Below are 16028 nucleotides of genomic sequence, written 5' to 3' on the forward strand. Positions count from 1 at the left end.
AAAATATATCATATAGTTTTTCCAGAAACACGTATAAGCATCCAGAGTCTAGTAATGATTGGATGGAACGTGTCCACATTGATATTATACAGGTTTTTAGGTATATACATACGTTTTTTAATTAATACGTGTCGATATGTGTATATTAATATGCGTTATCTATTCGTAATGAGGATAAAAATGTAATATTGTTCGAATTCGGACAATCTTATTCCTCCTCATCAAGAACATCGATGGCAGCTGATCCTGTGACATCAACTAGCTGTTTCGAAGTAAATGTGGCAATGATCTTCTGCGCGCCAGCTTTTTGAGGAATTAATTGATGTTCCACGTAGACGTCTTCCTCAGGTTCGATGTCTCTGAACGCTAGAGTCTTGTTCCTTGTTAACCCGGGGCCAGCGTAATTGAACATACACTCCGTTAATACTCTCTTAAGGGGATTCTTGAATCTAAGACTGATAATCGATGGTTTTCCTACTACAGGTTCGCCGTCGATCTAATATTAATGATAACAAACATTAATTCTAAAATATAATTATTCCAATATTAATTGATTGATGGATTAAAAATTATAAATGCAAGTTTATGCGACGTGCATTATTAGAAGGCCTTAAATGACTTGAGGTATAAAAATAATGTAACTCTACACATTTACTTGCGTTCATAAATTTATATGTAATTGAGCAACCAAAAAGAATTGAATCTTCAATCTTCAGATATTAAGTTAGATATTTAAATATTGAAACGAACTGGCAATTTTCTAGAATGAATGAAATTTAGTATCAGGAAGGTTATATATATGTATATTATATAGTTCCTGAAACTCATACATATACTATCTTATTTTTCCTCACATTTGGCATCATGCACACGAAGTTCATAATACCAAGCCAAGATAAATAGAGACGAAAATAAGCTATTAACAATGCAATTCGGTCTTTGAAATATCGAGAATCGAACTGAGAACCTCCGCGCAGTTATGAACTCAAGTCCCAGCCGACCAAGTCAGTACGGCTCTATGTATCAGAAGGATGATTGTTGTATTATTTGGAAATTCATTGGCACATTTTTGTCCCCTTATTAATTTGAATATGAAAGTCTTTACTGTACTTTCCCTTTTTCTTTCAAATATTCAATTTCAATTGGACGAGAATTTCACGTGATTATATCTTGCAAGTACAGATCAATCGTTTACTTTACCTTGACCGTGATGCTCGGTTTCAAGACCTGAAAATCATCTTCGTCAGCCCATGTCTGTTTAGTTTCCACGACCGTAGCGATGGAATACAATTTCATATTACAATACTCCACAAGCTTGTCCAAATAATCATCCACTGTAACTCTGAGCCTTAACTGTTCGCCTGAGAATAAATTAGATCTGAGTCATCATCTGAGAAAAAATAGGACGAGGAATACATACGAATATCTTCGAAATCATATACTAACCTGATTCATAAAAAGAAATATTTTACTTTAAGAACGTTAAAGAATTACTATGATATACGCATAATCATCATAAACACTGATTGCTTTTTTTTTAATTTGTCATATGTTTGGATTACAGTAATTGAAAAACAAGTAAGCAAATAAATAAATACATAATTCTTAGTAGCAATAACAGAGAAGAGAAGGGCATTACAAGAGGGGGAAGAACGACAAGAAGAAAGCACAGCAAAAGTTGCAATAGTTGTTTTTAGTCATTAGTATTTAGTTTTTAGAGATAGAATAATTAAGGGAGTGCAATATAATAGAGTGGATAAGAGAGGAGGTAGATATATAAGAAGCGAAATAGGTATAACAGCAATAATAAATAAATAAATAATAATAACATAATTCTTAGCGATAGTAAGATTCTCAGCTGAATAAAAATCTAACATCTAATAAGAAATCAAATAAAAGTTTCCAGTTCAATGAAAGACATGACATAAAAATTAAATAAAGATTCTAACAACTTGATATAAAATAAAATTCAATAAACGACCTAACTGTCTAAAAAGGATCAATAAATTATAAAAATCTAAATAAAGGAATAAATAATAATAAACTTACTGGCATGTGGTTGCAGAATGAAGTCACCAGACGCTCTCTTTACTAGATGTGCTTTGATTCCCGTATAGTACACGCTACCAGCAGATAGAACAGCTTGAATAGTACGTATCTGGTTCGATTTATTCTTCATGTTCACTATAACTGCAAATGGTTGTCCGATGTTCACTCGTTCGATATCCACGAGATCGAACTCGACATCTTCTTTCGCCGGTGAGGGCAAAGAGTAGAATCTCTTCGCCAGTTCTGTGTTGCGTACGGCTCTGTACAGAGTCAGACGCTCAACTTCCGTTCCTGAATGTAAATAAATTACCAGAGTTGAAATAATCAATTCGTAACTTCTCATAGAAATTTTTATAAATTCGCAAAGGTGCAATTTTGCAGGATTTGTATGATTTTTTTAAATATGGATGTTCTAGAGAATCGTTAAAGAGTACAGATAAACAGAGTTTAAGAGAATCAAGTAACAGTCTTTATCGTGCTATTGTAACTATCTTTTAATTACGTGTTATGAAGAGTGAAAAATTTATTTCAAAACTGCTTGAAAGATATTGGTGGAATTAGAATGAGTTAGTCAATCTTGAAGTTCAAAGTTCCATTGCATCTAAAGTTCAACGAATTCCACCATAAAAGTTAAAGAAGTTCATTGAGTTTAAATGTTTAAATAGATGTAACAGCTTAAAAGATTGATGACAGCCACAGGGGTTTAGATCAGGTCCATTTAAAAATATACGTCTATTCCTATTACTCATTCTCATTGACTCCTATCACACTATGTATGTCCGCTCCATATTGTCTGTTTCTACTTTCAGCTCGGTGTATCATCTTTCTCTAATTGTAAGAAAAAGAATTGATAAAGGAATTGTATCGTAGAAGATGTAGATATAGAGAGAGGAAGTTTAAAACAAGTGTGGCGTTACAAATTTTTTAAACGTGTACTGTAATATACAAAATATTCAAATATCGATGAATATCGTTCAATAGATTCTTATTTACCTTCTTTTGCCTTGTAAATAGATGTTATCTCCTCTCTGTCTCTGTCGCCATTGGGATCGAAAATCCAAGGTGCTTTCGTCAAGATCATCCGACCAATGCTATCAAAAATAGAAGTAGTGATTTAAATTTTCTTTAAATAGAGGAGAAGCATATAAGATATGCTTTTCTATACAAATTGATACATAACAAGTACATTAAGTTTCTTACGTGTTCCATGTCCCCAAGGCCATGAATAACTTATGATAATTAGGCTATTTCTATTATAATTAATTCTAATAAAACTTTCATTTTGTATTTACGATATATCTTTTACTATAATGTTTTTTAATACATTATAATTTTCGCAATCACGAAATGTGTTGGAGAATGCACGATTAAGAAACGTGGAGTGTATGAATATTTTTCATGTTCCTCAAAGTTACTTAATTAAAAGATACGGTAATAATCCGATCGATAAATTTATTTTTCAAATGATTTTATCACTAACATCGTTTAACATTCCACTCTCCAAAACGCCACGGGACTTAAAGTTATGTCACCATCAGTCTATATGCTTAGAAAATGGTTTTATAATATTCATTGTTATTATATTATCTTATTTTGTAATTTCACTTTATTGCCGTGTTATCAACTGATTCATTTAATAGCAGTTATTAATTCGTAAAATTCCTCTTCTAGGATAAAACAGTCGTGAAAAAGATCTATCTATAAGGGATTTCAAACTAGATTATAAACCAAAGTATTCGAAAAATACGATTGTACAATTCTACGTATCAATTCCTTTCGATTAGCTTTTAACAGTGTGCATATAAACTAATAATATACGGCAATATGCATACTAAAGACATCAAGGTCAAAATTACCACTGCAATCACGATTTTTAACAAGCTGATGAGTCAAAAAGAAAACCGATGCTAGTAGAGTTGGATGTTTATTTTACAATTAACGATTCTGACGACAAAGACGATGACGTTATCGACTTGCTAATGTTTTCGTTGGTAATCTTCGTGTCTTATGACATCAGCATATATCAAATTTATATATGAAAAAGACTGATATGATATAAAGATTGATATAAATAAGTTGTCATAAGTAGACTAAGCATTTTTATCCAAACTCATATTTTACATTATTGTATTGTAAATCTGCTAATTTTGTATTCTCTTTTTACAAAATCAATTCTTATTTGAATTGCTTATCAATTAAATCGATTCTTAGCAAAATTGAATTGCTGCTCCGAATGGTTTTTTTAATATATATATACTCACTGATATTTATTACAGTCGATTTTCCTGAATCCCAGCTCGCTCTCAGAATCCTCCATCCATCTCATCAAATCGGCATTCACCGAAGCCAGCATAAACGTCACGTCGTAATTATAACCAACGACTCCTTGTTTGATAGCTTCGACAGAAGCTGGTCCGCATTGATATATACCTCCTGAAGGTTCTTGTGGCGTAGCATCGATCGCCTGCCAACCACCATAACCTTTAGGCAAATCTGGCCTAGCCATCCATACGTCGTTCCAAACGTGATAATTCCATATGGAATCTTCGCCTTCGAGATTGTTTGGATCGTAATCAAGTTCCTCGTTGTCTTTGGTGTAATAACGATCGACGGAAAGCGAGGCATTCGCATCGTGGGCCGATACCAAATTTGAAACCACTCTGGACGGTATACCAAGAGCACGACAGACGGTGGTCACAACACCAGCGAATACCCAACATTGTCCGTATTTGACGGAATCGCCTGTCTCTAAGAATTGTTCGAGAATCGGCACGCTACCTGTCCAAGCGGCTGGAGCTGTACCATCAGCGTAATCACCATCCCAGCGACCGGTAACCACACCTCTGTCATCGTTGGAATTTACCTGCAAGAAGAGTTGGATTTTGAATAAGCTAGTTAACGATCGATCAATTATTAGGGGATACTATATGAAAACTGTGATTCTGAAAGAAAGAATAAAATCAATTACTTGATGGCATAATGAAAAGAGAAAGAAGTTCAGGTTAAGGACTCGACGAACAATTAAGTTTCTTGTCTCAAGATCTTTTGGTATCAGATACAAAAAATATATACGTATATGTTCGATTAAAGGTAATAAGTAATATTTAGGAAATTCCTGGGATACGATTAATCGTTGCACAAATTGGGTAAAATAATAAATAGCAGAAGACGAGTACACAAATGAACTGTAATGAAAGATTGAGAAAGAATCAACATTTTTGAAAGAATTGAATTTTGTCGAAGAGAAAGTGTTTATGGTTCTTTATATTCTTTAATTACAAATCTTACAAATGGGAAATCTAATATAACCTGACATTTGGTCTAGCTAATATAACGAGATTTATGTAGAACCGATTTACATTTAGAACTTACTTCGCTCTACACGTGATTGAATAGCAATCGAACTTACGATTCTCGAAATAGCTCTACACATTTGAACTGGATCCCCTCTGGAATTAGCTTTGATGCCGGATCTTTCTAGCAGCAAGTCACAAGATTTAAGCACACAAGCATCGAATTGTCCAAACACCCATTCTCTACCACGCGCACTTCCCCATGAGCCAACCCATATTTTTCCAACATCATTTAGAACATACTCGTCCAACAGCTGCTCATCCTCCATGAATACTAAATCCTCTGAAAATAAAACAAGAATATAACATAAGTTCAGAAAATTCAGAGATTCATGGAATTCTCAAAATTCATAAGATAATATTATTTTATATATTCTACATATTTATATAAAAATTAAATTACATTAATACTTCTAAGGTAAGAGTAAGTATAATTGACATAATCAAAGTATAGTTGAAGTATATTATAGCTGTGAATTTAAAAGCACATTCATGATCGGTATATTATATAAAAACTGTGACAAAGTTTAGAAATCAGTTTGATCTATTTTTCTCGAAAATATGAAGAGTAATTTTCAAATCGAATTCTATAAATTATACGTCAATTTGGGATATTAACATCCTCTAAAATATTAACTCAAGAACACTAATATTATTCGAAAAATGCACATAGATTCTAGATGTAATGTAAACATTTATATTAGCTTGTAAATCTGTTTTACGATCTCCCGTTTTTAACGTAATATAATTACATCATTTTTATGCGAAAGATCTTTATTTCCGGAGATGAAACCTTGATCTTTAAAAGAATTTGGCTTATTACCAATTCCTTAGTTCCTTTACATCTTAGAAATATCTTTATATTCATTTTGCATTTAAAAGCAATTAAAAGGTTAAGAGAAAATAGAAATTTAATTTAATTCTATACTAAATTTCGAGTAAACTAAATAAAGTAGCAGCACCTCCATACGATTATAAAAATTTATTAAAATGAAACGTAATAAATGTTATAAAAGATATTACAAAAATGTGCCAATACTTTTTGCTCTTTGTACTCGCTATACTTAAATATCAAACACAATGTCATACCTTTCATCCACGGATTAAAAAGCAGATAAATGTCCTTGTCGTAACTATAGGTATTTGGTTGTTTTTTACTTCCTACGATGGTGGTCTCCACATTTAATTGCCATGTGCCAACAGGGCTATCGATAGGGCTTCTTACTTCCGCGGTCAGATCAACGCCATTGACGCCCACTAAACGAACACCCCATGCCTCCAAATCAGTCAAATAATTGTCTCTATTGGTGATGGTGTTTATTCCTCTGGTTCCTCTAAGAACGTTCGGATTTGGTCCGAAACTAAAGAGCAATCTAACGATATCCGTTTCAGCCACGTATTCTCGATTGAATCTTAAGGCTACATGGAAAGATTGGCCTCTTCTAAGAACAGGAGTCGCTGGTTCAAGATGTACCGATTCGTAGCTGATGGTGCGATGGGCCTTTGCGTTTTCTTTTTCGTAAAGGTACACCATATCGACGACTAATGCCTCTTCCGACGACATTTTGGCGACTTTGTTGGTTTTTCTTTGGTTTCTTCCGACTAAAAGAAATTGTTAAGAGCATCTATAAATGTCTGTACTGAAGAAAGAGAGAGATGAGATGGTAATATGAATAATAAGTTTATAGAAATTTGTGATTGGAACAAAAGATATGGTATTATATCGAGAGATGAGATACTATTGAATATTATGCGATAATTACTATAGTTTCATGTGATAATCTAGGAGAGGAAACATAAAGCAGTGTCATATACCTATGTGAATCGTACACGTATTTCAAGGTGTCGCAACTCGAAACCGCCAAAGTGGAGCAGTAAATTGTGTGCACGTGTATGTTTCGAAATATATAATCTTCTTTAAGTAGAAAAATCTTATAAATTGAAATAATCATTTGTGAGTAAATAGATAATTATCAAGTAAAATATATTTATTAATAATACATATATTTACATAAAATAATACTATAAAATAATAATAATATATTACATAAAATAATGAGTTTCCCCAATTACGTAAAATAAGGTCGATAGCAGGTTGATTAGTCAAACTGTATGCGTAATAGCTCAGAAATTTAGTAATAATTTGATAAATCAAGTGATTCATTAAATTTCTGCTATAGTACGAGCTGATAAAAACAATACTACTGAAGCTACTCATCATTGCGAAAAGCCATGTGTGGATACGTTACTACGCTCGCTAGAAATAACTATGTTCTCATTCATGCTATGTAGTGTATCGTAAATTTATGATACTACTTTCATTCATGTCAATGTTTAGGTTCAAGTGCACGCGAAAGAACAGGAAACATTCTTCACGATAAATTCTTCGAAACGTTACGCATTCGTAACTGGAATGCGAGGAAACGAGAAAAGTATGACGGCAATGAGCTTTATGCAGAAAAAGAATTGATTTCTTATTTAAAAGAAATCAAGCCGTAAATGTCGAACGATAGCTCCGTAACAATTCTCACCTTGTTTAGAAATTCACATTCGTACGATGCGTTTGCTGTTATGAAAATGTTAAGGTTTTTAATCCACTTTCTTTTGCCCATATTAACTGAAAATTTTAATTTTTTTTTTTAATTTAATATTTCACATTCACAATTTGTGCAATTTGGACATTTGGTAGAATTTTTTAGCTGTTTGGTTATCATGAGGGTGGCTACCCCCAGTCGGGTACCATCTTCGTGTTTGTTAGATTATATCCTTTATGAGAAAATTTTTTTGGAAGAGTAAAATCTGTTTAAACGTTTATCGTTTCAATTTGATGATGCAACGAATATATAGAATTAAACGTTCGATAAAACGAGAGGCGGTCCAATTTTATCGAAATGCGTAACGATTATATGTATTTATTTTAGTATCACGATATGCAAAATAAATGTGCGGCGTTATCAATATCCAAATATCTATTGAAGATACATTTTCTTAAATTTTGTCTCTTGAAGTTCGCAAGACAAGAATTAAATTTTGCATTTCTGTTCCGAATAATACAAATTGCTTCGAATTATGTATGTATTTTCTTCCTTGTTTTAATACGAATAATTATAGTTTACATTTGCACGAAAAATTTAAAATTATTACAGTCCACAATTATTACACCCATATTTTCTAGATACGTGACAATGATCACATATAGTATCCTTCTCTGTGTTTCAAAGTTATGACTAATACAAAAATTGAAATTTTCATTTCGTTTTCAAAAACAATTCTGTAAAAAATGATTATACATATTTACGAAGATAAATGCTTAATAAATTGCCAAACTCTGGTCATATTTTTAAATGTCCATCAAATTAAATCGAACTATTGTGATATTTTATATATCGATTAATAAATATATAACTAATTATATTATTGCAATATTAATTTATAAATATTAACTAAATCAAACGAAACATCCTAAAATTAAAATTATTTCTATAATGAAGTATGTCAGTAATACTGACTAACTAGTATGTCAATGAAAATTTAATTTCTTGTGATTTTAAACGTAGGCACATGTCGAAACCTAAATTGCAGTTTGCATTTCCGAGAATGAACAGGAAAGGTAATCACGAGGCCTTGAGCATGGCAAATAAGCCTTGTTCCCAAATACCAGACGCGTTTTCATTTCCAAGACAGGACGAAATTTACCTTTGATTCATCCAATTGTTGCGTAAATATCCGGGATCGAACCTCAAAACGTGATCTGCCTTATAAAACGGGCGTGTTTCACCCCTGAATGTAATCAACGACTCTCGATTTCTCAGATTTCTCATACCAAAGAGAGACAAATGAACGAATTATATCATTGGTATAAAGCTAATCTTTATATGTACTTTTTTGTCCATGGATTTAATACTGATAACATTTTAAGAGGGAGTATAATCCGCATAAACATTCTATGAGATTACGGTAATTCCCAGTTTTTTTTAAAAACTCTCCGTTTTCTGATAAATATATTTGTTTCGGCTTTTGTACAATAAAATTACGTAATAAATTACATATTTTAACATATTTTAATAATAAGTCTCAAGCTGTCATTATGAAAAGTAAGTAGAGAATTTGGTAATTTAGTAAAAAAAGTAAAAAAATGAGTAGAAAATTGTGTATAAAAAGTTAACAAATGAGCTATTTAACTAAGAATGCAAACAAAGTAATTTTCTCGTGAATAATTGTTATATCTGTCAATTTAATTTTCTCCCGATCTCGTTCTGTCAAATTAAGGTTAGCAAAGATTACAAAAATAAAAAAAAGTTATAAAAATAAATGAGATTAATTTCATAACAGTGCCGTAAAAATAAAAAGGTAGGAAAGATACAGTTTGTTAAACTTACAAATTCAGTCGAAAAATTAAAGACGTTTCTTTGATCCTGAATACAAGGAACGGGCCACCGTTAACAACCAACTTACACTCTCTAAACTGACACTCATGTTCTGTCTTTTTATACGAACAGCTTCCATCGAGCTAACTGCAGTCCCCACTACGGCAAGTACGAGCTGCACGTGTACCAGCTTCCGATTTTTCAGCCACCAATTTCACAAGATATCATCAAGTGATTCTTTTCATTTTAGTCAACAGGTATGACATTAATTTTGTTAAGTCCTTTTTTTCTGTAGAACAATCATGTACCGCAGATAAGCATCTTTATATTTTCTTGATAAAATAAGAAGACAAACATTATATAGTATAAATCTCAATAAAAAAGTAACTTATTTTCCAAATGCATCATTCGTCAAATAATATTATTTAAGATAACATAGAGAAAGTAAATAAGAACTAAAATAAAAATTTGATTTGAATAAAAATTTATACCAATGATGTCTAATCCTTTCTTATGTATAGTGGTATATACAAAATGTAATCCTATGATTATTATCATCTATAAAAAGCAAAATGATAAAATTTTTTTCTATTAGAAAAAACTTGTTATTTCATATTAATTTCTTTGTAGGTCCTTGCGTTTTCAAAATAGCTGTGCAATTTTTACTTTTTAAAATACTATGGTAGATATTAATCCAGATTATCTCCAGATGAGATAAACGTCTAACACTCACAGCTTGATTTAACCCAAGCATTATTAATAGAATTTCCAATAACAAACATTGAAAATAAAAAAAATGTATGTACTTAATTCTCGTTTTTATGAATGTCAATAGAAAGGAAATATTAAAGGAATATTATCTTATCGTCTTGACATACATCGCTAATTAGCTCATAATGTAAATGTAGAGGGATATTGCGGTTTTCCACACGATTGATATCGTTGCACGTAGATGAAAGGGTTGAAAGAAGGAAGAAAATGCATGTTTAAATTTTCCATAAATTTATTTGCGCTCCGTCTTATCGGACTACACAAATTACGTTGTAAATTATTGGTCTGTCTGTAATTTTCCAATTGTACGGTCTTTCATTTGTCTTCTTTTCTTTCGTTCCTAACACCTTTATTTTTCCTTTTTATATCGTCGCGCGCTAAATATTTTTCACTAGGAACCAGCACGCATTTTTAAATGCATTCTAAACACATCTATGTCAGGTTTGACAAATTTGCTTTTTTCTTATTTACACAGAGGATACAATTTGTTAACGAAAGCTATACATTTTCAAAATCTGATTGACAATTGAGCAGAGAAACATTGAGGTTATTTGAATTGTATATTCGATGAATATATTTGTTCCTTAGTTCTTGGAGATCTTGATCAAATGTATATTGATTTGCATATGTAGATTCCACACAGAACAAACATGATAAATCCACTTTTGACATAGTTGGAAAGAAGAAAACAATTAGATCTAAAGATACAAGTATTTTAAAAATAGGTGGCATATCTACATAAGCGTACATTTAGTCTCGAAATCAAATACAAAGAGAAATCTAAAAGCGTATTTTTTATAAGCGTAACTTTATTTATGGAAATGTAATTTATCACATTTTTTCTTTAAGATTTTTAGATATTTTGCGGGACAATCATAAAATAGTAATTAAATTAAACATAATTGAAAATAAAATTATTTTATAAAGTAGTGCTGCCCAAGCTTTATCCATATATAAGACTGATTTCCCTCGTTCTTAATTACAATAATTTAGAATTTACAAGAAAGATGCTGGTTTCTTACTGAAAATATGAATAATTACAAATGAAATAGTTAATATCACAAAAATATAAATCATGAAATTTAGAAAATATGTAAGAATAAGTGGAAAATAATATAAATTAAAAAGCCAGAAAAGCTGTTATATTATTCTAGTTAAATACTATTGGGAAACAAAGTTACTTCCCCTATTGATATTACTGTTGTAAAACATTGTGCCTTTGAATATAAAGATACAATTACTTACAGGGCGACAAAGTAAGATATTAACATGAATGTAAAATAGTACAGTATTTACAGCGCAAGTTAATAACTTAAATAATATAATAATATCATAATTATGTTAACTACGTTACAAATGCTTAACAGCAAGTTTACTAAAAATTGGAAATACACAAAATTTCACCTGGAATTTATAATGAACTATGAGATTAAATAATATTTTGTAACAATTAAACGAATCTTAGAGCTTTTTTAACCTTAATGTTATAAAAAGAAGAGACAATGATAGTACAAATATTAACTGATAAAGTTCAATAATAATTCTAATCCTTTTAAATAAAAGTATTTTGTATTCTCTTAAATAAATAATTATTGTTTTATTTCAAAAATTAAAAATATACAGAAGTACGAAACAGACAATCTTGACCTATTATGTTTGAAAGCATTCAATACTGATCAATTCTGTCCATTTGGTCAAATTTAATAGCATCAGATTCTGAAAAGTACAGCAAATTCAATTGACGTCGCCACGACAGTTCGCACATATAGAACAAGTACAAATCAAGAGCTGTTATATACGGATATATATTCTAGGAATAATGAGTCGTACGTTGAGCATTGGTCTAACAGTACATAGGATTAAGGCGAACGATATTCGTACGAGAACGGAAAGAGAGAAACCATTCGTTCCTTTACAGACCTGTTTCCGTTTAAAATTTTACGTAACGAGATCCAAAGCTAGATCAAATGGATAATTATCGTCAACTAGTCATTCTAAAAAATATTTTCTCCGTTCAATCGCTCTGTGAGTTATTCGACTACATCATTTTTAGCGAATTTACAGTAACAGATAAGTTTTTACAAAACAATTTCTTGTTCTTTATACGAGAAATACAATAGATCTGACATTTGGCATAAATTTGATTAAATAATTTTCCATTTTTCCCCTAAATTTTTTTTGCTTTCAAATGGCGAGCGTCGTCCAATTTTCATTAATTTTTTATATCATATTAACATCGTTCAATTTCAAAATGTTCAATCTATTAGAAAAAGATAAAATAAAATTCGATGTAAATCGCCTGACGAACGTATTCCAGCATTTTTTGCTTCATATACGTATGCTCCTGTGTTCCATTTTCTATTTTAGAATGCAGCCGATATTTCTCCATTACGGCACACGCCAGGCACAAGTATATCTCCTCCCCCTTGAATAAGCAATACTTTAAAAAGGCATATACAATTCGCAACTGCAAATTCCAGCGAATTTAATCAACGTAAAGGTAAAGTACACAAAAAGATTCAAACTATAAATTCGTAATTAGAAACTCATAAAGACTAAATTACAATGAATTAGATAGCCCACTAAATTGCCACCAGATAAACATAACCCCCACATTTTTATATCTTTTCATTTTCTCTTTCTCACAATTTAGAATATACGTTTCGCGAACGTAATGACAATAAAACGACGAACAATAGCAAAGGTATAATATATGTTCAAGTAATTAAAAATTAACGCCGTTTATCGGTAAATATAATCACAATGATTTAATCGTAATAAATGATAATCGTATCGAAAAACAACGGTTCAATTGAATTTCGCTTCATCGTACGTGCATTTTTTTTTAGTTTTTATAAATATCAGGTAAATAACGTAACAGCATTTCTCTTTAGATCCCACGCGATCTCGCGCAATGACGACCGCGTTTACGACATTCTTTTTTTTTTTTTTTTTTTTGGTCCGATCGCAATAACCAGTCTCTCGTTTACTTTAGTTTTACTTATTTATTTCATTTTTGTTTCGATGGGACGAACACGACGAATCTGCTAAACGCGGTCGTGTTTTAACAAAATTCGATCCTCGATCCTACTATCACAGTCAAATCTCCCGTTTCTCGTATCCCATATTTTAACCGCAATTATAACAACACTTTGTTCGAACGTTTCTTCGCATTATTTTACATACACATAGAAGAACATGTGCAACGATATTGAAATATGTTCATAAGTGAATAGAATATTTCGCGAGCACTTTCACATACCAAGAATCGTCTCGAAGGAGTCAAGTAAAAAAAAAGCAAACGGAAAAGATAAAAAAAGACAGAGAAACGAAGAAAACTACCCTTTCGTTATCATCTCGAATAAACGACCGGAAACAATTCTTTTTCTTAGGAACACCAGTGTGCGTGGGAAATGCAATATCTCATTTATTTTCTTTTTCTTTTTCTTTTTTTTCATTTTAACTGTTTTTGTCTAAAAGGCGCAGTATTCGATGTTCGATGACGAAATAGCGTGTATTCCGAACGATCAGAACACTGCAGCACAAGCTCGTCTTTTAAGAAACTTTTTCGTTCTTGGTATTTCTTGTAGCGATACAATACATTATTCTTGCTTTCGGTACGACAGAAATGCATAACCACTTTTTTAATTCTATAATGTAATTCTTTGCCAGTTGTATCGATTAAAAAGGTAGTGCCTCAACTATCTCAGATATACGATATCAACAAGTAATCGCGAAATATGCATTATTCTATGTATGTATGTGTGTGTGTGTATATATATATATATATATATATATATATATATATATATATATATATATATATATAACATATATATGTATGTATACACATCATATATACATATATATAGATATATACATGTACGTATGTGTGTATATATATATATATATATATATATATATATATAGCTTCTTTATAATATTTATATTTATATATATATTCCATTTTTTTGTTCATTATACTCTTGTTGTATGTGGGGCATATATAAATACGTGACTAGTTTTCAAAAACGAAAATCCCTTCGCTCGCGTTGCGTGTTCAAATATTTCTTTTTTTCTTCTACTCCATATTCATCAATTCATTTCGCATCATCTTGTCATACATATAATTGTCTAGTACACACTCGTACACGTATATCGTATATACGACGCTCCTTATATTTTTTCTATTTTATATTTACTTCGTTTGTTACAGCCTTTAAGCATCTTATTTAAATTCTGCAAGCGTGACTGAAAATTAAGAATCGAGTTACGCATGCTCTCCCAATCTAAGTGTAGAAGGACCGTTACTATCGTTGCGATCCCTGCGTTTGAAAAATTTTCAGTGTATAATTTACTTTCTTTTTGTCTGTTTTGTTCTTTTACTTTAAATAACCTATTATCTCCGAAACCTGTCCAAGTAAGTCTAGATAGTCTAACGATAATAATTGCCTATTAAGGACCGTCGAAGCGACACCGTTAATTAATTGATCGAATCGAGATCGTTTTCGCACGCCGATAATAAATTAATAGGAGACGCTTCATACGCTAGCGAGGCGACGGGGACTCATATTATTTGGTTGCATTAAATTATTTAGCTTCGTCGGGGGCTAACTCGGAGCGTCTTCCGGTTCCAACATGCCACCGGACACGCTCGGCTCGGTTTCTCTATTTTGGCTCATCGACACGAACTGCTGCGACAACATCTGTAGACTTTGTCGTACCTAAAATAATGAATATTTATTACAGTTCTATTTTTTCATTAGATAATTACATGAATGGGTACTACAGGGGAAGAACAAGATAAGTCAAAGTTACAGGGAAGATAGATACATAGATAAATAGCCTTAGTAAATTTAATTTTAAAGCTAAATATGTGTTCTTTCCTACAATTCAGATTTTAAAAAAAATTTCCCTTTAAAAGTATTTTCGCCCATAATATTAATATTTTATCAAAATAATAGTGACAGACATTATAAAGTTAATGAACTTTCAAGCTATTTTACATAAAAAGTATATACATGAAACAAAATTTTCCTATGGTTAGTGGTTCAAATACTTTCGAAAGCCACTGTAAATTCCAGTATTTTAGTTATATTCATAAAAATATATCAGCAATCTGCTTATGGGATTAACTTCGTCCATTTTTCTATAGTGAAGTAATCGTACCTTTACTATTTGATCAATGTTTGTATTAAGGTAATGCAAAAGTCGATCCTGAGTGAAACGTTCCGGCGAAACAAACGGATGGTTGAGATACGCCGTATGTAACCTGTCGATGCGAATCATCATCAAAGCCGCCGACATATATAGAGCTGCTAGGACTACTATCAGTATGGTGATCACTGTGCTAGTTCTCAATCTACCCGTGAACAAGGATAAAACAGCGTTGGAGTTGTTGGACGTTGCTGGAAGTATCGGCACCGATGGTGGTTCCACCCTGAACAGATACAAAAATTAATTAGCAGGTAATTATTAAAAGACTTAT

The 16028-nt window shown here is 31.5% G+C and overlaps 2 protein-coding genes across 6 annotated transcripts in view; both read right to left on the bottom strand.

Annotated features, from left to right (window-relative positions):
• Positions 1-30: 30 nt before the first annotated feature.
• LOC117241966 (hemocyte protein-glutamine gamma-glutamyltransferase-like) lies at positions 31-9865 on the bottom strand. The gene is made up of 8 exons (XM_033508274.1): positions 9782-9865; positions 6492-7004; positions 5459-5685; positions 4311-4912; positions 3043-3140; positions 2050-2340; positions 1201-1361; positions 31-496 (listed from the first exon to the last, which is right to left on the bottom strand). Exons 2-8 carry the CDS (start codon positions 6964-6966, stop codon positions 209-211), a joined length of 2142 nt encoding a protein of 713 aa, XP_033364165.1. The 5' UTR covers positions 6967-7004; positions 9782-9865; the 3' UTR covers positions 31-208.
• A 4641-nt stretch (positions 9866-14506) lies between these two features.
• Positions 14507-16028, bottom strand: part of LOC117241922 (GRAM domain-containing protein 2A-like) — an 82345-nt gene continuing 80823 nt past the window's right edge. For all 5 annotated transcript variants that reach the window (XM_033508199.1, XM_033508197.1, XM_033508198.1 and 2 more), the window contains 2 exons: positions 15710-15980; positions 14507-15264 (listed from right to left, as the gene is read on the bottom strand). In XM_033508199.1, the coding sequence (XP_033364090.1) occupies positions 15151-15264; positions 15710-15980 (385 nt within the window). In that variant the 3' untranslated portion in view covers positions 14507-15150. The remainder of the gene's footprint in view (positions 15265-15709; positions 15981-16028) is intronic.

This window comes from Bombus vosnesenskii, unplaced genomic scaffold (genome assembly GCF_011952255.1).
Source record: "Bombus vosnesenskii isolate JDL3184/JDL3185 unplaced genomic scaffold, Bvos_JDL3184-5_v1.1 scf7180000016262, whole genome shotgun sequence".
In the NCBI taxonomy this organism is placed as follows: Eukaryota; Metazoa; Arthropoda; class Insecta; order Hymenoptera; family Apidae; genus Bombus; species Bombus vosnesenskii.